Source organism: Myripristis murdjan, chromosome 11, assembly GCF_902150065.1.
Source record: "Myripristis murdjan chromosome 11, fMyrMur1.1, whole genome shotgun sequence".
In the NCBI taxonomy this organism is placed as follows: Eukaryota; Metazoa; Chordata; class Actinopteri; order Holocentriformes; family Holocentridae; genus Myripristis; species Myripristis murdjan.
In genome coordinates, this window is record NC_043990.1 from 19,548,087 (window position 1) to 19,575,026 (window position 26,940).

The 26,940-nt window shown below is 43.2% G+C and overlaps 1 protein-coding gene and 1 long non-coding RNA gene across 5 annotated transcripts; both read left to right on the forward strand.

Annotated features, from left to right (window-relative positions):
- The first annotated feature begins 182 nt into the window (after positions 1 to 182).
- hycc1 (hyccin PI4KA lipid kinase complex subunit 1) lies at positions 183 to 26,816 on the forward strand. 4 transcript variants are annotated; one of them, XM_030063226.1, is made up of 12 exons: positions 183 to 343; positions 11,399 to 11,480; positions 12,288 to 12,389; positions 12,633 to 12,812; positions 15,185 to 15,265; positions 15,364 to 15,479; positions 16,917 to 17,012; positions 17,828 to 17,944; positions 18,168 to 18,255; positions 21,137 to 21,299; positions 22,516 to 22,859; positions 24,385 to 24,520. In XM_030063226.1, the coding sequence occupies exons 2-11, from the start codon at positions 11,430 to 11,432 to the stop codon at positions 22,812 to 22,814; spliced, it is 1,293 nt and encodes a 430-aa protein (XP_029919086.1). In that variant the 5' UTR covers positions 183 to 343; positions 11,399 to 11,429; the 3' UTR covers positions 22,815 to 22,859; positions 24,385 to 24,520. The 4 variants fall into 4 exon arrangements, with proteins under 4 accessions (XP_029919086.1, XP_029919083.1, XP_029919084.1 ...); XM_030063223.1 differs by lacking the exon at positions 22,516 to 22,859 and having other exon boundaries at positions 24,385 to 26,816; XM_030063224.1 differs by lacking the exon at positions 22,516 to 22,859 and having other exon boundaries at positions 205 to 266; positions 24,385 to 26,816.
- Positions 22,867 to 23,926, forward strand: LOC115367458 (uncharacterized). Its single transcript, XR_003928919.1, has 2 exons — positions 22,867 to 23,250; positions 23,285 to 23,926. It is a non-coding gene; the product is annotated as an uncharacterized LOC115367458 (long non-coding RNA).
- Positions 26,817 to 26,940: the final 124 nt, after the last annotated feature.

Genomic DNA, 26,940 nt, shown 5'->3' on the forward strand with positions numbered 1-26,940 from the left:
TAATGGAATCTTTGATAGAGCAGTCTGCTGTCAAAGAGCAGTGACAGCGACAACCTACCCTGATCATGGAAATTATTAACACGCGGCCTCTCGGCTGATCTGATTGGTTGCTATTTCAGGGGCGCGGCGGTTGGATTATATGCTGCTCGCCCATTGGCTCAGACATGCGTCGCTCCGCGGAGAGTCCTCTAATTCAAGGTAGTCTGAGTGGAGAAAGTAATGAAGATGGAAGGGGTTGATGTTGAATTATTGAGCAGATTTATAGAGTAAGTGAACGCCGTTTACTCGTCTAGTCGGAGCGATACAAGACGACGATAGTGGGAAATTGACAGATAGCATGCGAGTAAGTAAAAAAAACACTTCCCAGTCTACTTGGTGTCGCGCTTTAGCCAGGCTAGCTAGGGAGCTAATCTGTAAGCAACCACACTGACAGCTCGAAAGCACTCAGCAGCAGAGTCGGTGTGTGTGTGTGTGTGTGTGTCGGCAGGAGATTATAATGTCCTGCTGTCAGTGGTTAGGCAAACACACTAAACTATCTGCCAGCTAACGCTTATTCTTGCAATATCCAGGAGAGCTGAAAGTTGCCAGGCAGCGTTTCCCATGGCTGAAGGTGCACTTCGCTCCCCAGCTGTCATTGTGGCAAACTAGCTGGTTAGCAGGACTTGGAAAGTGTCATTGTGACTAAGTTAGCCACAGCAGGGACGTAAATGAATACAACCGAGGTGGGAAGTCTGTGCAAAATTATAGCTAACCTGTCATTGCAGCCGTTTTGAGACTGGTCAGTCACAGCTCTGTGTCGGAGGGGCGCTTTTCACCCCGGCTTTGTCCTGTCCGTGTGTGTTTGTGGTCTGTCAGGCGTGCTGGGTGGGATTCCTCAATTGATTTAATTTTTAATTCTCTGTCTGTCTCTGAGAGTCTGTACTGTAGTCTCCGTTTCCATCCCAGCCTGCTACGTTAGGTCCTACATTGTTAGGATTTTTGTCATAACTATCATGTGATGCAGATTTCCTCTCCTACCACTCAGCAAAACCATGGCCACGAGTTTCCTCTGTGAGACGGACTGGTGTGAAGCTGTGCTGCTGAGCCCGGAGGCAGTCTTATTTTCAGACTTGTGTATAATGCATGGATGGATGGATACTAAATTCTTCCTTTATCTGTGCTGCCCGAGTTGTGTGTGTTTGTTGTGTGAGTCCATCTCTAATGCTGTGCCAGTGATTGTTGGAGCCAAGATGCTGTTTATAGCCATACCCATATAGACCACCTTTTGCTGCTCATCTCTGTGGGCTTGTCATCAGTGAAAGGGCTTGTTGGGTGGATGATTATGCACAGATAAGAGTTGTGCCATTAGGATGTGGATATGTGTGAGGCGTGCACGCATGTATGCTCAGACTTGTTAATGTGTGATGTCTCCGGCTCCTTAATGTTTTGTGACAGTGAAGCCTGGCGGCTCACAGAGCAGGAAGGTAGTGCTGGGTCTGCTGTCATCCAGCATCACAGATAAAGGCAGCAATGCCCGCAGACCATTGAAACATTCTGGTCATTTTGGCTTCGGAAACTGTTGCAGTCTCTTCCCCTTCTTACATTTCATCACCATTCATTCGACTGGGTTATAAACACACAGACATAAGCACTAGAAACATTGGATTCTCCTAGTAGAAGTGTATTTTGTAGGCACTGATATCAGTAGACGTGTAACCTAGTTTTAGATCCCTAGAGAATCTCTGAAATCAAGCTAATTATCTACACAGAAAGTGGTATTTGAGAGTGAAATCCTAGTGCTCAACATTAATAGATTACTGAAGAGCTACCTAGCCAAGAAGTGAAGAACTAAGCCTTTAGCTGCCTGCCATAATAGAAAGAGGCAGATAGAAAAAGAGAGCACTAGGGAACAGGGGAGCTAAAAATGAGAGTTAAAAGTGAAAAATCGGTGATGTTAATCGTTGATCCCTTCAGGCTCACCAGCTAAAGAAAGAGTGGGGGAAATGGAGGGAAGGAGCAAGAGGAGGGGTGAAGATGTATCACTGGCTCAGAGGCAAACGGAGAGCGTAGGCCGCCATAAGAGGATTCCTCCCTGTCAGATCTCTCTATCTGTCTCCCTCAACAGCAAAGACCACACACACACACAAATACACACTAAAACCACACTCTGTTGTCATGCCTTCTTAGCTACAGGCGGTCCTTTCTTATTATGTGTGTACGCGTGTGAGAGGGAGGGGGAGCGGAAAGCAGAAAAACTCCAGCTATAAGCAACCTGCTATTGAAGAAAGGCTTAGGAGAAAAAGCAAGGTGGGAGGTGATGATGCAACAGGGATAACCACAGGCCAAGGCAGTCCAAACAAAGGAGGATGGAAATATGGAAACAGACTGGAAAACAGCTAGAAATGCACACTGCAAACAGAGGGAGAGCTGCGAAGAGAGTCCAAAGACCCAAGGAAAACCAAAGCAAAGGACATAAAAGGTGTAAACAGCAAGGCCGATGCTCAGGGGGTCAGCTCAGGCTGTGAGTTGTCTTTCCAGGACCGGCAGCCTGCGCGGGCATGTTAGCCCTGCTTCTGACCGCGGATTTAACCCTGCCCCCACCTTCACCTGGATCCTACAGCTCCTCAGAATAGATCTATGATGGCTTTTATGTCCGTTTCAGTTGGAAAAAGCTTTGTGTAAGCCTATTCACAAGTCGAGCTCATTGACTGTTTAACTTTGAAGATTTTGGGTGGAGGCAAATAGCTGCGGTTCGTGTCCTGTGCACTGCTGATGCTGGTTTGCATGATTAACTTAATTTACTAGAAGGCTGTGCATGTATGCTACAGCGCATACAGTAAAGCTGCAGTCACTTGGAAATAATGGAGCTAATTTAAACTCACTTGGCATCCTTTCATCTTACTCTGTGTTTACAACTCTTCATTACAGCTGCAATTTAGGATTTTTTTCTGCTGTTGATTAATTGATTCATTTTTAAAATTATTATTAAGCAGCTTATCATTTACAAGAGACAGAAGCAGTATTTTGAAATTATTAAATCTGACCTTTCTTGACAAACTATTAAAACATTTTTTTTTTCTGTTGACTGACACATTGATTAATTGACTTATCATTTCAGCACTATTCTTAAGCTGCCCATGTGGCTTGATCAGTGTTTCCTGTGTACCTTTATGCAACTTTGGTGCTTTGGACAGAAATACTAGTTTTGTCCCATATCTTTCACTGTGCCGGTCTAAGTCATGTTTCTATATGAGATTCCACTGTTGCAAGTGTTAGTTAATCATAAAATAATTAAACAGATGTACACTACACTTTTTTTAGTTTTAAATAACAGTAAGACTAAACGTGATTACACGTTTTCTCTTGCAGTGGATGTGCACCAAATGAGTACAGAAGAGACACGTAGGGTTGGTCTCTTAGTCTGTCCTCACTTGGGTTCAGTAATGCGGGTGATAGTAGTTTGTGTGTGGTTGAACCCTGCACCACAGGAAAAAGCAGCTGGGGCAGCTCTGTCGCTCTCTCACCCACCCACTTAGTTTTTTCTTCCCTCCGTGTAAGTGCTTTTTCTTATTGGCCCATCCACTTCCTGACAGAAAAAGAAGTTCTTTGTGTGTGTGTTGAGTGTGTGTGTAATAGGAAGTGAGGTAATCGGCAGGGATGAGTGTGTGCCTTCCCCTGAAAATGTAATACTTCCATGGAATCCCCCCCTCTAAGTCTGTCCTGTTTGGACTAGCCTGGCTGTCCCGTTCAGGTAGGTTGTTGCTTTTAGGGGTTAGACAGCAGACGTCATCTGCTAGTAGAGTAGAGTGTGTCTTATTGGTGCTGACTTACCTTCAGATCCTTTACTGTGAAGGCAGTGATGTGTTGTGTGAGGAGACAGCAACGTGTGTGTGCTTGCCTCTAGCATTTTTCTGTATCTCTTGTCAGTAACATGCACAGTTGCACCGAGGATCAGGAATGCAAACGAAGAGAGGAGCTGTTTGTGTTGGAAGAGTATTAGAAATCTTTTTGAAGGAGGAGGAGTCAAAAATGCTAAGCTCATTTACACACACAAACACACTGCTTCTGTGGGTGTGTGCTCGTGTAGTTTGAGAACGAGAGGGTTGGGTGTGAATTCAGAGGGAACGAGTTGTCAACTTAGCCAGCTCACAGGAACAGGTTTTGTGAAACCAGAAAGTTAACACACGCACGCACACACACGCACACACACACACACACGCACGCACACACACACACACAGGCACACACGCACTGGTGTTGTGCAATGCATGACACATTGTTTGTCACTCCTTGGCGAATAGTCAGCTCCATCAAAGCTTCATAAACGCTGGTGAAAGCTTGGTAAGCCTCAGCTAGGCTACTAAAGGCTTTGGTTGGATGGAGATGGAGAGGCTTGTACGTGTGCATGTGAGTGTGTAAGTGTGTAAGTGTGTGTGTGTGTGTGTGTGTGTGTGTGTGTGTGTGTGTGTGTGTGTGTGTGTGTGACGTCTTGTAAAGGCAGTCCCCTCTCCATCTCCATCCCTGTCTGATCCCTGGGCCTGGGAGGCTGCCAGTGGCAGCAGAGATGAAAAGCTAATGAACTCTTCTCTTTTATCGACTCTGTTCATCACTGTCTCGCTCCTCCTCAGTTATCCCCCGCTTGGGCCTCCATGCATCCCTTTTATCCCTCTATACGTCTGTTTATCTGTCCATTCACTCATTTATTTGTCCATCTCTCTTATCTCTATTCATGTCACTCTGCTTTTATTTCTCCCCCTTTGTAACATTTATCATCCATCTCCATATCCATCACTTCATCTGTTTGCTCATTCTGTCTGTCAGCTCAAGCCGGCCCAGCCACCAGTCCTTGGTGCTGGTTTGTGTGTGTGTGTGTGTGTGTGTGTGTGTGTGTGTGTGTGTGTGTGTGTGTGTGTGTGTGTGTATGCATGCGCACGTTTGCAGGTGTGTGTTTTTGTGTTCATCATAACATACTTTTAAATATAGTCTAGTTGTGGTCTTTTTTCACAGTGCGACTATGGGTTCTGGTCACATTTTAGTCATTTAATTTTGATTTAGTCTAGTTAATGTTAAATCTGATTGTTTCAGTCTACCCATACCATTTTAGTGAAGTCATAACTCAGGCATTCCATTTATAGGCATAGCACTTTATTGCTGGCTTTTATTACACGTGAAAGTATGTGAACACTGACTAGAATCTGAGGAAATGTTATTCCATGGTAGCCTGCAAGAGACAATTAGTGGGAGGGCAAATATGACTAATTAAAGAGTTGCAATTTATGCTACGTAAACTTTTATTTCTTGTACATGAATACAGTTGAACCAAATATATTAGAGAAAAAAACTCAATGGAGGTTTTTTTTTTTCAAAGTGTTATAGCCATTCATCTTCATTTGCCTGATTAAAAAGGATGTTTGATGAGTTTTAGTCAGATTTAGTTGGCTAGATTAACAGCGCTCTGCTTGACAGTGTAGCTGAGCTGAACAGATGAAGCTCATCTGCTGCATCATTTGAAGCCCCATGGCTCTGGCTGATGTCTGCTGTCATCTGCAAGCCCGTAATGACACGGAGAGGGCTAAGAAGTCAGCAGGGCTGAGACGGAGGAGAAACAGCTGCCTAAATGACATAATTAGTCTCAATAGCTTACTCCCAGGGTAGTTAGTGATTTATTTTCTTCCACAACTGGCGTGCACCAATCTCCAGTGAATGTCAAGAGATAGTGGAGAGGTTAGAGAGTCATTGTGTGCTTGTGGGTACCAGCATGCTGTAGTGGTTTGAAATTGGCTCTCATTTGAATCAGGACTGAACAGTATGGTTTAAAAAAAAAAAAAAAAAAAAAAAACATTTTGACAGATGTTGTGATTGATTGATTCATGATGTTAGTGGGAATGGTAATTTTAGCGTCATAATTTCAGTTTTCACTAAAAAAAAAAAAAAAAGTTTGAAATGATGATAATGTGATTTTTATTTTTATTTATTTATTTTTTTGCCGGTGTCTGTGCCAGACAAACATGTTTTCTTACATCTACAATTTGTAGGCCAGGGCATCTCTGTAGCACTAAAATACTTCATTTATAATGCAGGTTTGTCACACTTACCTTTTTTAACAAGAAATTGTAGCTCCAGCAGTTTGTATAATGCACTTGGCCATATTGCGATTTTGATATTTTGATTAATTGCTGAGCCACAATTTGATCACTTACTGTCATTTTTGGTGGCAGTATTCCTCAGTGATGGATGTTCATTCTTCTGTTTTGTTTTGTTTTTTTTTCTTGGGCAGGCAGCTTTCACGTAGTGCAGGGCCATCACTCCTGAATGAATCATGAGAAACACTGTCTCCAGTATCCACACTGAAATCTGCGTGCTCTCGCCCCGACAAACTGCACCAGACAAATTGTCACAGCTAGCGCTACTTCACCTTGCAGTTATTTGTAATGACTGTTGTTAACAAGATCACGACAAGAACAAATGCTGCCACACTGTACTTCTGTCTTTTTACTTCAAAACAAACCTGAAACTCCTGTCTCCATCACTTGGTCTGTTCTCCGTGCTTGTAGTTAGTCACTGTGCCACAACAATACTTGTTTTCTGACAAAGATGATAAAAGGGAAGTGAGGCTGGTCTCCAGTGGCTGGCAGCAAGCAGCAGCGCACACATGGGGAGCAGCCAGGGACCTGAGTGAACTGTGTATTCGCACAAATGTGTTTCAATGGCAGCGATTTTTATCACGAAACATGGATTCAGTGACTCCAATAGATTTAATGTCAGTAGCTGAGTAGCTAGAATTATGTTGCTTTTGTATTTTTGCATGGTGATTATAGTTATTACTTGGCTTAATTGCCTCCACGCTGTAGCTCAAAATCCACAGGGTGACCTGTTACAACATTTCCAGCTGAATATTCATCCTCAGGTCTTTTTGTGATGGAAAAATCATACCAGTGCTACTGTTTTTATCATCTTTAGTATCGTACACAACCTGCTACCTCACTCTGTAACTTCTAATCTTCTAGTGTAGCCTCAGGAAATCAAAATTAGAGCACATTATCACACCATTGTGTTCGTTGTTATGGCAAGACATTTCACACTGTTCTTCTAGTTTGAAATTAGTATTTTGTTGGGTGTTGCACTTGTAACTTGTAAAGTGTTTTTAAATGTGGGCAGGTCAAAAGATTCATTTTGTGAAACTGTGATTAATCACAGGATTTGAATAGTTGATTCTGATTAATTGCATTGTTAATCATGCCATATTTTGCTATTCAGAACAATTCTTAAGTGTAGCAGTTAACAGAATGGCATGATAAAGAAAATTAACACAAAGGAAAAACGTACATTATAGCATTTTTAGATTCTTTTGTTTAAAATTAAAAGAGCAATGTGCAATCAAAACGCAATTCACCCAATTTAAAACTTAAGTACCCTGAACTGTACACTTAGTTTCCACAAACAAGACAATGGAAGTCTAGCTTTGCCCCGTCCTGGTAGCCCCGGCTCTGACACACCCTCCATCTTCTCCCGGCTGTCATGACCAGACTTTTGTAGGAGCTTTTCAGTTTGAGCAATAGTATTTTTTTTTTTAACTACATTGATTTTTAATCTTGGCTTGGCCATCAACACCTCTTCAGTTCTCAACTAGCTAGCCTAAGTAAACAGCAGCTCAAGATAATAAGACGCAATCTGGTCCTGATAAATAAAACTGCATAATAAGCTATACATTCTGATACTCATACCTGAAAATATCCCCACATCTCTGCACATACAAGAAAACACGCAAACCAAATGATAAACAATGTAACTCTTATGTGTAGTGACGTGATGTCCAGATCCGATCATGTGATCGGAAATCGGGGCCGATCACTACGGCACCTCAGGCAAAGACACTGAGCCAAGCGACACTGAAAGAGACTTTAAAAAATAAAGAGACATTGCCAGAGGACAGCGAAAAGGCCAGAAAGGTCACAGCCACGATATCTGAATTTATCACGTTGGATGATTTTATTTTATAGACATCTTTTAGTTTGTTTATTTAAGACAAGATATTTATTTAAATTGAATTTGTATATAGGGTTATTTTGTGCTGCACTACTAAGCTATAAAGAGATTTTGTTTTGTTTACTTAGTTCGAACCAATACCAAATAACAAAACTTGTGATAAAAGAGTCATATAAGAAGGTATCATGTTGGATACTGTTGTTTAAATTTAAAAAAAAAAAAAAAAAAAATTAAGGGACAATTTGGATGTGTTCTTTTTTTTTCTTCTTAATGCATTGCAAGTATCAAATTACTTGGACTCAGGGGCAAAAAAATGTGATCGGGACATCCCTACTTATGTGCCAAGTTAGCGAGCCAAACACAGTTTAGGGGCTGTCGCAGCAGGATACAGTAACCTTTTCTTTGTTGCTTCAGTGATATTTAAACTGAACTTGACACACAAGGCTCATATTACTGTTGATTTGCTAACTGAACCCCTGGGAGTCTTTTAAAAGTGACAAGAACCATTTCACATCACAGAGGTTGTGATATGTGTGTGGAAATTAATTTCACTACCCACAGCCTAGGGAACGCATTGGTGCTTAAGCAAAAAAAAAAAAAAAAAACTTGATTCATGCAATGAAAAAATGCAATTACCGCATTAATGCCGGCAGCCCTTGTTAAAACACTTGAAATACAGTTTGTTCGCTTGTTAATGTTCGTACAGAGTTTTAAGGCTGTACCTTACTCTCAATTTCCAGAGTCGATCAGAGTCGGCTTTTTATTACAATGAATCGACTCCACACTCTGAGGCGACTGTGGTCATCTATGACTGACTATTCGACTGGTCGACTTTCACGAGGAATCCCTACAAAGTTTAATAAAAGGAGTGTGTGCTGAATGGGATTTCTGGTTTTGCCGTGGCACTGAATCAGGTGTGGAATAGTGGTATTTCACTATCAGCTACGAAAACTCTGGCATCGTGACATCCCTACTTTTCACTTGTATGCATTTTTCTGTGGATTAGCCTTATCTGGATACAGACGGGATGCCCTAGACAGCAGAATGGACAGAGTTGATGAGTTAAAAGAGACTGTGTAGGAGGAGAGCCTGACTCACACACACTCTAATCACTGCCTCTCTTATTCTTTAATTTATTTATTTACTAAAGAGAGCCTGCCATCACTGTACACACACACACACGCACACATACGCGCAACAGCCTTTTGATAGTGCTGTCCTCCTTGTTGTCTTACCCTGCATGAAGGGACAGAACACGGCCACAAAGGACTAATTTTTCTAAATGGAGGCTATTCTTTATAATCCCTCCCATTACATGAGTCACTGACTCCCCCTCCCCCGTTGTCATTCCTGTCATTGGCACAGTCTATAAATATACACCTGGCTGCCAAGGAGGGACAAGCACTGAGACATAATACAAATTAAAATACAGGATTTGGATGTGTGAAAGGCAGATTATGAAGAGGTGGGGAGAGAGGTCTAAAGTGAAATGCCTTTTGTGCAGGAAGATGAGGGGAAGGAAGGAGGCCGAGATATGGAGGGACTGCAGGAACTGGGAGAGGAATAAGCTGAAGTCATCGCGGGGTAGACCGATTGTTTGATATCTCCTTTTTGCTGACGATTGAATATCGGCGTTACTGCGATTTTCCTCTCCAGCATGGATGAGATTCTTCTTTAGTTTTTTTTTTTTTTTTTTTTTTTTTTTTTTTTTAGACATTTTTAATATCGATTTAGAGTATCTATCTCATTTTTTTAAATTTATATTTTCAGTTACAATAATCTCAGTTGTAAGCGTTTCATTATATTTATTGTTTTCTATATTTTTTTGCAAAGTAAGTTTCAAAATTGATTGAATATTGGCAAAAAATACCATCTATCGGTAGGGCCAGTAAAAAAAGAAATTTCAAAATCAGTCAGTATTGGTTATAAAAAATCAATTGAACATCATCTCCTACATGTTAAGATTATGGAAGTCTGGTGTATTGAACATTAAAACTATTGTGTTCTCAGTCTGTAATCTGCTGGATTCCTTTACATTAAGGCTACAACTCTTTGTGCACCTTCACCTTCACGGAACAAGACTCACGTTTCTATTCAGGAGTTGAGTGGGTATTGCTTGTGAAAGGCAGATTTGCCTTTGTGTGTGTGTCTGTCCATCATCCACCTCGTGGTGTGTGTGAAGCGGAGGAATGTTAAGAAGTGGAATAATTCTGCCTTCAGCCTTAATCTGACTACGTTTTCTGCCTGACATGCGCGCACATGAGGACTTCTTCCTCTCTTCTCCTCTCCTTCTCTCCTCTCTCTCTCTCTTTCTCTCAGCTTCATGGACTTGTTATGTGTTTAGCCACTGATTTACCTTTGCACTTGCATTTTGAGAGCTATGACACACCACGTACCCACAGTGAAAACTGCCTTCTAGTTGAAAAACAAACAATCCATCAGGTAGAGGCACGGAGGAGGTGTCGCCCCCTCCGCAGGAATCACAGGTCTGAGGTCAGGCAGACACAGAAATGGGGAGACCAATCGATGTGACCCCACTTCATCTCACCCACTGTCAAACTTCTTATGTAACTGCATTGCAGCCGTGCCAGCATAGGAACCAACAGATGTTTTGTAAAACGGAGAGAGAGAGAGAGAGAGAATTAACGTGACAGAGGGGGGAGAGCCGGAAATGCCGTCCAGGTTGATACTGAGCAGAGAATAAGAGGAGAGGAGAGAGATGCTGGTGGAGGTCTTGCAGAAAAAAAAACAACAACAGGAGGAGAAAGAAGGACAGGAGTTAGACCGTAGATAGCGTTGTAACAGAGAGATAAAACAAATAAGTAGAGAGAGGGATTTACACTGTGTTTGTGTAGAGATGGAGGGAGCACGGCATGATTTGCACCATGAGTGACTGTTAGACACTAGACAGAGCAGGTAAGAGCATTTTTGTTCTCTCTCTCTGCGTTTTAAAGGCACTAAAGGTTTCCATACCGTACAGCCTACGCAACAAGCATCTAAATTCTGCTGTGCCACAGTTTGTCATCGGTGAAGCCAGCCAGGCTTCCTTGTGTGGGTGATTTTTCGAGCGTGAGTTAGGAGCAGGTTAGCTACTTGCTGCAGAGGTGTGTGTGCCTTGAGAGAGAACCAGGAGGGAGGGCGAGAGGGAAAGATAGATTTATACAGCCACAGCATTGAATTGATGCCTACATCGTATCCATGAGCTGCTCAGCACTGATGGCTGCTGGTTAAAAGAGTATTGTTATTGTGACTGGAGGCTGCACTACTGTTCGAACACCACATAATACAAGGCGAGCAAACATGGAGGGAGCCTCGTTCAAGCTATGATTGTGTATACATGTGTCTATACAAACCTGCTAAGCCAAGTGTATATTTTGTTGTGTCAGTAATTGTGCAATGTATGTGTTCTGATGTATTTTTCTGACTCCATCAGGTAGAAGTGACTCCACTGCAGAGGAGGGAAGATGTTGGCTATGGACCAAGGAGTGGTGGAGGAATGGCTGTCAGAGTTTAAGGTACTGCTTTACTCTGTGTGTGTGCACATCCAGAATGAAATATGAGAAAGCACATCCCCAATCGTTGGTACTCAGTCCTCCCTGCTGCTTATTTTTGGCAGACTCTCTCTTTCATGCACGCACATAAACACAGGCGCACATTCTTTCTGAAGTGCTTAGTTGCCAAACAAATTTGCAGCTCCTACTCAAACACAAACGCTCCTGATGCGTGATTGGTAGCAAAGCCCCGACTTGACGAGGTGTAATGATCCAGCAGCAGATGAGATTTTGCTGCGTAGGTGTTTGAGGACCGATCTGTCATCCGCCCTCGGTGAGGCTGACCTCTGAGTGGAAGCAGATCGATGTGACTGACAGCTCCAGACACTGTCAAATTACTGTGAACCGTTCTGCCTGCAGTTAACCACAGACAAAAAGTAGTGTTGCATTGCTTTCCTTTCCCTCGCAGCTCACTGGTATCCACACTGATTTTGTCCTATTTGACAGTAGCAGCTCTAGGAAAGACAATGCCTCCTGTCTACACTGCCTGAAAACCACGTCTGTCAAAATGATGATTTCATGTGTGCAGTGTCAGAAATAATAGACTTTATGTGTCAAACCTGAAAAAGTTTACACATAAAGTGTGAAGTGCTCACTGCATTTGTACAAATCAAAGTCAAAACCATTACGGAGAGTGAATTAAGTAGTGACATTTTGAATTCTTGAGGTGTTTATATTAAAAATGTTGACTTAAATCAATAGGCATTGACATTTCACATTTAACATGTGTGTGTGTGTGTGTGTGTGTGTGTGTGTGTGTGTGTGTTTCAGACCCTCCCTGACAGTGCTGTGTCCAACTATGCCGCATCGCTGAAAGACAAAGGCGCCTTGGTTCCCGCACTCTACAAAGTCATACGAGAGAACTACAGCGACGTATGAACTCACACACACAATGTACACAATGTACACAATTGCGGGAGACTATATTTGTAAACAAGATTACACACTTAACCAGTTAATTTTGAGTTCATCCCAGTATGCTCCTGCATTCTGAAGTTGCAGCGCTGTGCATCGTAAAAAAGCCAAATGCAACCATTACATTGGCAGCATGAGGATCCTGTGCTGGTTTTGTAGTTGAATGCTATGCAGTAACTCCAGCACTGTGTGTGTCTGCAGCTGCTGGAACCCGTGTGCCACCAGCTGTTTGAGTTCTACCGGAGCGGCGAGCCGCGGCTGCAGCGTTTCACCCTGCAGTTCCTCCCAGAGCTCCTGTGGAGCCTGCTGTCCGTCAGTGCTGCCAGGGACCCCCACACCTCTGGCTGCATCGAGGCTCTGTTGCTGGGCATTTACAACCTGGTAGGAGGCAGGATGGATGTGGTGGGAGGGGTGTGTGTGTGTGTGTGTATAGGCAAGTTTCATAGTACTAAACTCTTGGGATGCTGCTCATCTGAAAGCGCCACTTTCTAACTGTCATGTAGATTTGACTCCATTTCCCAAGATCCCCTCTGTTTCTGGTCAGTCGCTGCTCAGTCAGAGAGTGTAGGGGCCTTCGTAGTGTAATATAGGCAAAGGACCTTTTCACAGCAGCCATTTTGATATGAAATAGCAGGTAAACACAGGTGTTGCTAATAACTTTAACTAAGGTTCTGTTCTATTTAAATATGGCAGAGCCTCTCCATTGAGGGCCCATTTACACATACAAGGGTATTTTTAAAAACAGAGACATTTCCCTTCATTTGTACCCTTCTTTTACACTCAAACGGCAAATTTGCCTCTGAAAACGATTCTTTCTAAAAACTCCGGCCAGAGGAAACTCCTGTTTTGTGTTTGCATGTAAACTGAGAAAAACAGAGTTTTAGGCAGCCGACGTTACATTATGTACCATCTGATTGGCTTGCATGGCTTTCTCCTTCTTCCTACACTGCCGCCCATAGCCTTGGCGTAGTTATGGCGCTCGACGGCGTATTTATGCAGGTTGATGTAAACAAAAACTTTTTTGAAAACTATGCTGTGTGCACGATGTTATTTTGGAAAACAGGGAGGGAAATATTCATTTCTCAAAATACCCAACTATGTGTAAACGTAGCCTGAGCCACCATACACAGCACTAGGACTCTAGGATGCTCTGTTACACCGAAATGGAACAGAACCTTAATTAGTGTTATTAGTAACACCTGTGTTAACCTGCTGTTATGCTGAAGTTGTGCTGTGAAAAAGATCTATCACAAAGCTGTTCAAAGATGAGAAGGGGGAAAAACCAAACCACAGAGACACGCGAGAAACAAATTTGACAGATGCGCAGTGAAAGACATGTACTCCACCAGTGAGCCACTGGTTGTACCTGACCAGGTCAGTTTTTACAGCTTCAAAATTCATAACTGCTGGGTCAGTTAAAATGGGTAATGATGCATTTTACTGCTGATTAGGAGTGAGCAATATGGACAAAACCCCAAATCACAATATTTTTGACCGAGTACCTCTATCAGTAACAATAATGGAGGGATAACTATTGGTGATTTCATAAAATATTTGCACATTGAGACTTTTGATAAACAATCATTAGTAATGTAGATATGATGACCAAGCAGGTAGAGCCAAATATTGTAACAGCTACAACAGTGTAATTAGTTCAGAAAAGTGCATCCTTGCGCTGTGTGTTCCAAGACAAAACCTATGCCGTATCACGACATCATGATATCCAAAATCCCAGAAGATGTCTAGTCTTATGTCACTGTACATCAATATAATATCAATATATTGCCCAGCCCGACTGCTTATGCATTTAACTTTTGGTTTTTGTAGGTTAACATTAATCTTTTTCAGCATTAGAAAAAAACAGTTTTATTTTGAAATATTTCTTACTCATTTTGATCACAATAAAATGTTGATCAGTGTCAAAACTATGTGATGTTAGACCGTACGCTCATCTCACCTTTTTAGTGTTTGATTGGAAAATGGAAAAAGAGACATTGGAGAAACAGTTCAGGCGGGATTTGATCCTCCTTGACTATTGGGTGTGTGAATGTGGCTCCAGTCCAGAGGCAGGGGACTTAACCACTTAGCTATTTCTAGGCATTGCATTGTGCTTCTGAAGTATTATTCTATGGCATTTCTGCCTTATTAGACAGCAACAGTGAAAAGTGACAGGAAATATGGGGGAGAGAAAGGGGAATAGAAACCTATAATGGTGCAAGTATACAGCACTAAGACAGCCTCTGGATATTATACAGCAGTTTCGCCTGCTGTTTCATTTTGTGATTGTGCAATACCTGGTTTTGTGTATGTTCTGTTCATCATGTTGGTGTTATGCAGCAGCATGTTGTTTGTGTGGGTATTTTCAGCCATGTCTGCTCTCTGTATTTTGACTTGTGTGGAAAGTGCAGTGTCCCTTCACCCTCTTCTCTGAATAGCAGAATAGGTCAGCTGTCAATCAACACACGCTGGCTGTCTGGCTCCCCTTAATCTATTTGACATTACCATGCACACAGGGGGCACCGAGACCCCATGGTGAACACACACACACAAATAAGCAAGCAAGCACATGTACACCCATGGATGCAGTGGAGAAACAGACCCTGAGGTCCACACACAGACACCTACACGTAACGAATGAGAGTGCTAGAATAGATAAGCGTGCACTCTCTAGAGCTTTAGGGCAGACACTCTCAAAAAATAGCCTCTGTTTATGTCACCCACACAGACATTTTCCCTGTCTTTCTGTCTTACAGGAGATAGCTGATAAAGATGGACAAAGTAAAATATTATCCTTCACCGTCCCTTCCCTCTCCAAACCCTCAGTATATCATGAGGTGAGCGAATGCACACACACATAAACCTCTGAATACATTTGCGGAACTGCTCGGTTTTAAAATCTAAACTGTTTCCATCTTCATCTTCCCTCATCCAGCCTTCAACCATAGGCTCCATGGCCCTGACAGAAGGAGCCCTGGCCAATCATGGGCTGAGCAGGGTGGTGTACAGCGGGCCTCACCTCCAGAGAGAGACCTTCACAGCTCAGAACAGGTGAGATGGCATGCCTTTTTATGGTCTCCAGGACAGGAGGCGGCATATCAGCAGGGTTGAGTTGCTCATTGTTTTAAATGAGTCCTCCCGATGGCCGACTGCCGACCTGCCTGCTCTGACTCGGCAGCAGAAGCCAGCCAACAACCAAAACAGACTGCCACATGGAGGAGGACAAACAATCTGACAACAAGCACTTGGCGATTCAGGCACCAAATGTATCAGCAGAAACGGTCTGTGCCCTTCTTGGCCTTCATTTCTTTATCCGTTGAGCTGAACAGCTTATAAGAAAGCAATCGATTCATGTTGCTGTGCTACTGGGCTGAGCTAACTGAACAACATAGCAGGCTCATCAATCAATCAGCTGTCAAAAAATAAATAGTTAATGTTGTTTTTGAAGCCTTTAGTCGCCGGGTTAACACTTGAATTCATTATGAATTTTCTCATGACTGAAATTTGAATTGAAATCCACTCTGTCAGCCTTTTTAAAGTGTGGTAGTGTAATTTAAAATGCAGCCGGTGTCAGTGATGCTTCACGGCTCAGTCAGTCTGTGGTGTGTGGAGGGACAGGCTTGTTTTGCTGCTGTTGGCTGTTTGTGGGCTCAGTTGTGGCGGGACACTCCAACCTTGCTGTTGTCTACCAGTTATGTGACTCGGTTTAAGCGATGTGCCCTCCTAGTTTTGTATTCCATTTGATTTTTGTGTCATAGCTGGTAGGGTTTCTCAGATTAATTTAATTAAGCCCCGGTTCAGCCAACCTTGCGAGGTTGTTGTGGTGTGATGTTCTTGGCCTGACCCTCACATCTCTGTGCCTAATGCTCTAATCAGAACAGGCTGCTTAGCCCAAGCTGTTGTGATTGTTGATGTGAGAAATGTTAACAATAGCTGTCATATAAAAAAGGTTTAGGGGGTCATGGTGAACACTGAAACATTTTTGTCATTGCCTCTCCTGTAACCAAATATAGAAAAGCTGGCATAATAGGTTATTAATTAATGATATATGATGTAAATCTTGTTTTTCCACCTAAATAAATATCATACTCAACAAAACAAGTCTGACAATATGATGATCATGTAGAAATGTTTTGATCTTAAACTGTACATCATATCAGTGGTAGGTACATGAGGAATTTGTTGTGCCCACTGGTCCTAATGACCTAATGAAGTATCTTAACATACAAACCAATGCATGCTTAATTCTACCTCGCTGTAATTTAAAGTTAACCCCCAATTTGATCGCAGTTTTTCAACACTATCATCACATGATTTAAAGAACTGTGTTTGTAATCTTTCAGTCTCTTATTCATGGGTTGGCTATTTTCCGCTGGAAGCTTAAGTGTGTTGTAAGATTTCCAGTGTTGTATGTCTAAGATTATGGTTTCAGTGTTAATGTGTTTGGTGGTAATGTGCTGTTTAAGGGTTTATGCTTGTGTTGTTTAGATTTGAGGTGCTGACCTTCCTGCTGCTGTGCTACAACGCTGCCCTCAGCTACATGACCTCATCGTCCCTCCAGTCACTCTGCCAGCTCAGCTCCAGGTAAAACAAAACACACACACACACACCAGCATATCTTGATATAGTGACCCTAAGATTGCTCTTTCGTGACTCCTAGATGTAGCTTTTATACACACATGCTAATAACACATTATGATTGATGTTTTTAAGGAGGAGAGTACTTTCATGACACACATACAGATGGACTGTCACACACTCTGTTCTGCCAGCTTTTGCTCATCTGATCCTCTTACAGACTTTGCTGCCAGAAAGAGCCCAGATACTGCCACTCAGCAAAGAGCTGGGTGCTTGCGCATGCATGCACACACACATACAAACACAAACACCCTCTCTCTCTCTCTCTCCCTCTCTCTCTCTCTCTCTCCCAGCGTGTAGTTTTTGTAATTGGACAACGGCAGCTGAGCATCACTGTTATAGGGGCTAAAGAGGGCAGTCATCAGCTTAGATGTCTGCTAGACAAGCAGCTGTGCCTAAAGCAGCTCCTATAGTCTCTAATTATTTTCTCTCCCATTAAAACAAACTAACACTTGCACAAGCATTATCTCAATTTGCCTTCTTTGTCAAAGATTTTATGAAACTTGAATTGAGCAGCTGTCGTAAAACAATCTACAATTGCTATTCATAAATAATTCTGTAGATTTTAATCTAGTAAATTAGTATTGTATAGTATGCACTGTGTGTGTGTTTATTTAGTCCTACAAATAATTTTTTTCATTTTGACATCAGTGCACTAGTAAGTGAGTAAGTCCCCTTAATTGAGATGCTGCCAAGTGGCTCAGTTGAGTATTTTCAGAGGCTGACTCTTCCCACTTGGGTTCTGATTGGATGTCTTCCAGGGTGTGTATATGTGGTTACCCGCGGCAACAGCTGCGGCGCTACAAGGGCATCAGCACACGAATGACGGTCACATCAGAGTTCCTGGTCCAGCTCATCACAGGGATACACTATGCCTTGTGAGTGATGACACAAGCAGGTGCACAGCCTGAGTGTTCAGAATTAAGTTTCCTGTCTCAGATTTTATAAATGATTTGACATCTTTAATCCCAGTGGAACTTGTGTACTTGGAATCTGATCCAACCAGATGGTGTTTTTGCTCTGTAGTTCTTCTCTTTTTAACGGTACATGGCTGTCACAACTCTTTGCTCACACTCACACTGCATCATGGTATGTGTTTAGGTGTAACGGAGAGGTGGAGCTGGGATCCAAAGCGCTGGATGACGTTCTGTACCGGGCCCAGCTCGAGCTGTTCCCTGAGGCGCTGTTGGTGGGTGTCTTGCTGTTTTTTCTACCACGCCCCTGTCACATAAGTCTTCCTCCAACGTGTGTGCCTGACAGTGCCTGTTGGTGCAAGTGTATTTATGGAAGACGCACATGTCTCCTCGTGTGTGTGTGTTTTCATTTTTTTTTTCTTTTCTTCTCAACGTGGACACTGCATTGTGTTGTTCCGTGTGTGTGTGTGTGTGTGTGTGTGTGTGTGTGTGTTAGAGACAGTAAGTAGAGTGTAATCCCTCTAGATTATTTACATGCTTTCCGCTCCATTCTGTTAAGCTCTAATCCTTGCGGCCCAGGGAATGGATTTCAACCTAAGCCCACAATATTACAACAAAGGTCAAGGTGCACGTCTTCAGACAGTAAGAATACCTGCCTTTTGGGTTTATATATTAACATGAACAGTGTTTGGAATTACAATTATGTTTAACACCTTGAACTCTGACTGTCCCTAAAAATTTCCCCTTGATTAGCTTTAAAGTTAGAAAAAAAACCTTTATTTTTTCCATGAGGCTTATAATGAGTTAAAAGTGAAACTCAAGATGACATTATTGTATGGTTGCACTATAACAGCAAATAGGAATTGTCTGATTTTCTTGTGTCATTTTATATACATTTCCCTCTAATTCATCTTAGCCTGTTTGGTATATTTGGAAATTTGGGATCTCCACTAGAATGTGATGCAGCATGCATTCATGATGGTGAATCCACAGATGTGAACAGCAGAGTTGAAGAGGGGTGCTCCGTTGCACACAGCTGTATGCCAGGTGCTACATGTTAACATTTGGCCAAATGTTGTTGTTTTTAATGCAGAGCTTGTAGCAGCAGTGAAATAGCTGCTACAAGTGAACTGAATAACTGCTATATTATCACAGTTTGATGACGTGTCCCTCATGAGACCAGCATGTAGCAGCCCACCACACAAAAGGCATGTTGTATAGAGATTATGATGTCCTCTACCTCATGTTAGTTACCCAATGGTTGGGGACGTACATGTGCGTCGACACAATTGCCACCTGAGAGTTTCCAGCTAGAGTAGATTATTTACCAGTGTGAAATACAAAGCCTTGTTGTTTTTCTGTTTTCCACTTTTCTATGTAACCCTATTGTCAGTTTGTGATAAGCTTTATGTTTAGCCCTATGCAGAAATCTGGTAAGCATGGGATTATTGATCAAGTGTTAGTGGTTCAGTCACATGACTCGCACTGACTCAAGAGGAAAACATGCTTTAACCAGCACTGCTGCTCTTGGGTGTTGTTTACTGACCCAGCATCTGTATGGTCTGTTCATGGGTGTGATCTGCATGTATCTGCCTTACACCTGTGTCCAGAGTTCAGCTCACTTTTATGTATTTGCCCAATTGGGCCAGTAGGTCAGTTCTAACCCAGCACCTGGTACTTTTTTTTTCTCTCCCAAAAGGCAACACTGAAAGTAAACACCTCTTAAATTCAAGACATTTGTAAATCTAAAATAGTTGGTAATAATGTATTCATTATACACAGTAGAAAATGACTAAATAGACGACTACACTAATAAATGATTGGTTAACAAATTTGAAATGTATGGATTTTGCATGGATAAAAAGTTGCAATATAAATTTAAGAATAATTCTGCCATGTCCTCATTGTATTCATAGAGCACCCCTGATAATAACAAGTAATGTTTTCTGTTAATGTCAGCAGTAAAAACTAACCTAACAAAACATGGGGGGAAAGTCAGTGGGTCATGGTGCATTTGTCTTCCATTAAGGTGACCTGTTAAAAGTGACTACTCAGTTTTAAACAGGCTAGCTGCTTCCAGCTTTAGATCCCCTTTACACCTGGCATAAACATAGTTATATACATATTATATAGCACTTAAACATATAAAAATAAAAGTGTACCCAAGATGCACTGAAGACATACTGTGATCTGAATGTTCAGGGGACCTGTGGAAGTGCTTAGGGATGCATCGAGTCCACATTTGATGACCAGTGTAAATGCAATCACACTTTTTATCTACATATATAAACTATGTGGGCGGAACTACTTTTACCACTCTTGAGAGCTGGTTTAAGGAGCCTGTTTCTCTGCTGTTGTCTGTGTTAGGGCAGCTGCCTATGATTGCTTGTTCGTCTATTACACAAAGTAAGCAGAAGTAAATATGACAAATGGGCAGAATCGGGGAGGAAGTGATGTACAAGGTTGGATTGATTTGCGCACTACAAATTGCAATCAGGTCTTGTCATGGACTTGATGTTGACAATGAAAAAACCCATTAATGCCTGGTGTAAATGTGCAGTAATTGTTGGTACTTTTAAAAGCAATTCAGTTCTATTTCACTGTGAACACCAGCAAAGCAAATCAAGTGTGTTGGCCTGAGAAAGCACAGAGTTTTGGGGGGGGGTTTGTGTGTGTGTGTGTGTGTGAGAGAGAGAGTGAGCCTCTTTTGTTCAACTACTGCTTTTAAAATCAAGTCAGCCCGATCTGCATTACTCAAACCACATACAAATGGTACACACTACGTGACTGATTCATCATTTTCAACCTGGGGAAAGTGTCTCTGCCATGCGGTCCTGTGCTTTTCATTTGTAATTCAAAATGCTCACTGTCCTGTCACCTCCATGCCGCTCTCAGGTCAGAAATGGTATGACACAGAGGAGAGTGGGCTAATGGCAGATCAGAGGGTCAAAAATAACAGGATTGCCACCAGGTGACAAAGAATAAGACCAGTTGGACTACTTGGACTACTACCCAAGTCAATTTCATACTGGCCCCAGGCCATCGGGCAGTCTTACGCTTGATCCCTGGTGTCCTCCCAAACAGGCAAACCTCATTAAGTTGTTGACAGCAATCAGTATTGTTTGTGGGTGTTTGTTTCCCCTCCTTCACCCTCAGGTGGGTAATGCCATCAAGTCATCGCTGCATGGCCAAGCACTGAAGAGCAACACCAAGCAGGGAGCGCGGAGCATCCAGGTGGAGATCACACCCACCTCCTCCAGGATCTCCCGCAATGCAGTCACCTCGCTTTCCATCCGGGGCCACCGCTGGAAGAGACACGGTGAGACACACAGAAACAGATGCAGCTAGACTTTGTGGGACCTGAATTTAGCAGAACTTAGCATCTATGCCATCTTTCCACACTCACAGTTTGGTGCAACTGGAAATATTTGGCTATAAGGGACGATGCAGCCCCAAGGAGAGTGAAAGAGTTTTAGATCACTTCATCATTCATTGCCCTTCCATCTCGCTGTCCCAGAATCATGATGTGTTTAAGTGTTGTCATCATCCCTCAGGTTCCCAAATCCATTGGTTGTCTGTGTTTAGCTGGTGCTATCTGCCACCTCAGAGTCTCACTGTATAATACCACGGCTTCCTCTCTTGTCAGGGACTTCTCGAGTTGAACAGTGTCAGAGCAGAGATGAGCAAGCATGAAAGTTTACAAAGGGTGATTGAAAAACAGAGAGTCGGTGCCACTCAAACAGTTAGCATGCAGTCAGATGTGAGAGGCATGAACCTAATTTGGCAGACAGGAGAGAATAGGAAGCTAGAGGGACAGCAGTATGTCAGTGTAAAGACAGACAAGCACCTCACCGCACCAAGACTAAAAATCCTTAATCCTGCAGATATGTTTTAATTTGAGATGGTCATTTGACAGTTTTGGCCTTTTTCATGTGCTTGTCACGATGATCGATGAGACTCCGTATGAGGCAAGAAATATGTAAATTTAGGAGTGAGTAGTTCTGTTTTCAGCGTACAAATGAGGCAGTTAAATTACAGCCATCAGCCAGTTTGGGGACGTGCTTAATGAGTAGGTTTCATCGAGAGCCAAACACCCCTTTTTCATCTCATGGGAAGCTGCTTATTGGAGGCCCTCATCAAACCTGCTCATTTGTGCGTAAAAAGCCTTTGTTATGAGCAGATGGTTAAGGGAAATACTATTAACAATTCATGTGCAGCGCTGAGTGGTGGCACAGTATGAAATGCCTTCAATAATATGTATCTCATCCATCTCCATACAGCATGTACTTTGACCATGTGTTACGGTCTGATCACTATGATTTTTATCTTTTTATTTTTCTACCATTACATTGACTACCTTTGTGTATCATGTGTGGTCATGTCTGCCTGTGCGCATGGCCATGTTTTTTGTTTGTTTTGTTTATTGTGTGTCGGTGTGCGTCTGTCTTTCCATCTGTGTATGTGTATGCGTGTGCGTGTGTCCACATGTATTGTCCCTCGACTGCTACGTGCCCCCGCCCCCCCTCGCCCATCAGAGTCCCAGGAGGTGAGTGTAGACAGTGAGGCTTCGCTGGGGGGTGTGGCCATCCCTGAGATCAGTGTGACAGGTGTGAGCGGCGAGCGAATGCCCAACGGAGACTCCATGCGGCCCCGCCACGACGGCCGTGCCCAGGCAGACGTCGAGCCGCTGGGCGCCGCCTCCGAGGTCAGCCTGGACCCCAGAGGTCACGATCCTGGCACCCGGGGTCAGGAGATCAGGAGGCAGAAGTCTGTAAGGCGAATGGTGGAGAACGAGGGTTCTGGGCCCACCTCCGCAGGGAGGAGCCAGTACTAAGGTCCCGCCCCTCCTTCCCCCTGCCCCACTCCCGGGGTAACCTAGGTAACCGTGTGTGGGGGCGTGGTCTAAAAAGCTGCATGATGACTTTTGATTTCCCCCCTCTCTTTTGCGCTGGGCTCTGCCACCCTCTTTTCACCTCTCTAATCGCAATGCTCCTCATCTGTCCAGCCAGCATCATTCATTCACTTGCTCTCCCTGTCTCCTGTGTGACTACAGCTTTTTCTGTAAGATCTCCCGCTCAAGACTTTTTTTTAATCTAACTGCATAACAGACAAGTAACCTAATAAAAGAAAATGCATAGAGATGAGGCAAATTGCAACAATGAGGTAAAAAAGCAGTTTTATGAACAGTGTTACATGATGAGGGTTAGTCAGTGCCAGTTTTTTTTTTTTTTTTTTTTTTTTTTTTTTGCCAGCTGTATCAACTTAGAAAGGTCATTCAAAATCTTAGAGTTCCTGATGGCAAAGGCATCTTGTTCAGTCTTGAAGGTTAAATATTTTTTTGTCAATACCAATACCAGGAGACTGTACATGTATAATGTTGTTTAGCGGTGTAACTCATGAGGTTTTTTTTTTTCAGTAAGGTTTTGGTTTTTCACCAGCTTGGTACGCCTCAACACATTACTACTGGGTTGCCACGGGAGACAGATTACTCCCTTCTGACTGGTAGCTGCAGGAGCTGAGGAAGGATATGCAGGTCTTGATTGCTAGGTAGCGAGTGCTGCACAATCTGTCAAATCTAGATAAGAACATCTAATGATTCCCAGTGTATTTTGGGCATGGTCAGTCTGGCCATGACTGATTAGTGACAGGACCTGCCTATCTGTCTGTTTACCAGCTGTTAACTGGTGTTCTGTATTGTGATAGCATCAGATCTGAAGTGTACCGCTGTGTATTTGTGCATTTTGTATATGGTTTGCACAGGTGTGGATGCATGCTTAGAGGAAAATTGGAATGGTGTGTGTGTGTTTGTGTGATGCACAAGAACACACGTGTTGGAGTGTGTTCAAGTGTGTTAGGGGGTCTGTGCCTCTGCGTTCCTTCACTTTCCCTTTGTGATTTTTCCTAGGCTTATGCTCTAGACACTGTCCTCTCCTGCCCAGGGCTTTGGGACAAAACAAGCACTCCTCTGCCAATAAGCCACTGACTGTTTTCTCACACTGCTGCTGGTTTATCTAACCTGTTTGCACAACTGGAATCGAGACCTTGCAGTGTCTCACGCCAGGGAGCAAAATGACCATGGCTGAGGTTGCAATGTAAAGGCGCCACCTGCTGGAAGACAATGACTAAGCCTCTCTGTCATGCAGCCCTCCACAGTCTTCTTTCACAGCTACTGAATCGTAGCAGATATTAAATGCATCCCACATAGCTATATGCAAAACGTTTCCTACTCAGTATAATGACATGGTTCTAAACCAAAGCCAGCTTGATCTGTTTACATGGCTTGTTACAATTTGATTAGATGAAATGGGCCGGATGACAGACGGGATAGTAATTTTCCTCCCTTCTGCGCTCTAGTCTGTTTTTCCTGCCAACGCTTGTTTCGTCTCCTTCTGTCTTATTTGCAGACGCAGTGGATCTGGGTTCCCCGGACGAGCTGATGGAGATCTCGGAGGTGGATGAAGGGGTATGGCCAGGCGGGGCAGGGCCTGACATGACTCCGCCCACCATCACTATCAGCAACAGCGTCACCACGGCAAGCCTGGGAGCTAAGGCCATGAAAAAGTGCCGGCTTGGTGGGCGCACCAGCAAGGACAAGGACAAGGAGGCGAGCCTGTCAATCACAGGTCGGGCCGCCAGCGAGAATACAGAGCTGTCCATCAAGCGGCTGACGCTCACCTCCAGCCAGTCGGTGCCCAAGGCAGGGGCTCTCAGCAGCCTGACACGCACTGCCAGTGCTGTCTTCTCCCGCTCCTTTGAGCAGGTCGCAGGCAGCAATGCCCCTCCCTCCGGCAACCACACTGCTTCTGAAGCAGGCCGCTACTCCTGCAGCCTGCAGGAAGATGGGCTGGGGTACCTGAGTCCTGTGTCTAACCACACGCAGCGCTCGCCCAGCATCAGCGTGCACCTTGGCTCTGACCTTTGAACCCCTTATGACTCGTAATTACCTTGAGCCCTCACTTCTGATCATGTGACCCTGTACCTGTGACCTGGAGCTCCAAGCCATGCCAATTGCAGTGGACCACAAACTCATGAACGTACACTCTTCTTGTCTCCCTTGCAGCTCATTTTCAGTGTCCTTCTCTCTCTCTGTATTATAAACCAGACCCACTGCCCCACTCCGTTCAGCCCTCCATTGCCCAGCTGCCCTGTGCTCCTCTCCCTACGTGAGAAGGCTCCTCTGGGCTTGATGGAGGCAGGAAGTCTGGGTCAACACTCCCAACTTCTCTGAACTACTAGTGCACTGCTGCCTTCAAATTGTGCCAGGATAGAGCAGCCAGTCATAAATAAGTGAGAAAAACAGCAGCAACCAGTGCACTAAACGCATAAAATTACTAAAAAAAAAAAAAAAGACTGTCGAAGAGGATTTGGAAAATGGAGTATTTTAAGAGACATTTGTTGCCCCGCATGGCTTCTCCATACATCCATCCTTACCATGCCCCAGTTTGTCAGTGGGCAGTTATTGAGTACGTATGAATGTGCTTGAGTGTGTGTACTGTATGTGTGTATGTACAACTGTTTTTAGAATAAAGGCTGCTGATTGATTCGATGAACAAGGTATGATTCTCTTAAATGAAACTATTGTTTCTAGTACATTTTTTTAATAATGAATCCCTTCCCATAGCAATACCAGTCCCCTCTGCTATTCAGCATATTCCATCTTTTGGAGAGTTTGGACAGCCTCCTCTGTTCACACTCCTGCTATTGTGTAAACTGTTAAAGCAACACTTCGCACAAAATCTGCATTCTTCCCAAAAACAGAGTAATAACCACTAAAACGATCAACCTTGATAATAATAATAGGTTCTTGTGTTTACAATCGGACAGTATTGTCATAATGTGTAAGCAATATCTGTGTCCTTCCCTCTCGCTCCTCTTGCACCTTTTCTGAGTTGCTGCATCTCTGATGGCAAAATAAAAATCCAAGTTCTTGCACTTGACAAGGACATGTTTTGATTTAGGGGAGGATGTGTGTATGGTGTGTGAAGTGTTGAATTTTGCACTTGAAAGAGGAAGAAAGTTGTATTTTAATTGTAGGTATTTTCTTATACAATGAAACAGAGGCTTGACTCTGAACTGTGGCATTTTCCCATGAGAAAGAGCTGTGTTTTTTTCCTCTGTATTGGTTCCCACAGTGTTAAAGGACACAAGTAAAACTGTATGTGAATGACTCCGGCATTCAGCCACAGTTGCTAAAAGTTTGCCCCATAAACCCCAGTCAACTCTTAACCTTAAATTAGTTACACAATCCCAAAAGAACTGGATAGATCCAGGTAATGTTATGTCCAACTGGCTTCACCAAGATTGGCACAAAAAAATTTCTAGTAACGATACAGTCTTTTCAGATGCTTTCTGAAGTGTGAGGGAGTGCGAGGCAACAAGGCATCTTGACTCTCTCCCTCATTCTGTTCCAAACTCCATTTCAGATGTTAGTGGTGGTTAAAATGATGTGTTTCCAAAGTCCCTTCATCTTGTTCATTCTGTCACAGAACATGGTGGTATTCAACTGTAACGAAAAAAAAAGAAAAAAGAAATCAAACCTCACCCATCTGCTGCATTCAGTGTCCTCAAGTAAGTGTCTGCCCTGCCCCCTGCCCCTCCCCCTTATGTATAAGCAAAAGTGTATTCTGTTGTTATGTGTAATAGAGCTGTTAAGTGTCCATTGTTTGGTGGAACAGTAACAATCATCCTGTTTCTGTACGTGGGTTTACATAGTGTGGAAGGGTAAGCTCTCATTGTACATCATACTGTACTAAAGTTGGTTTATTTTGGCCTTTTTTGTCTGAAGATAACTCAATGCTAGAGCTTCTTTCTGGGAATAAAGTGTTTCTATATTTCACTTGTTTGTTGAGTGGTTATTGTGTGTGTCTTTGACAGAGTGCCACAACGGTCCTACACGGACTTTAGGAATTATGCACAGATACAGGTCGAGGTCGAAATAACCTAAAAGAATGATCACTTTC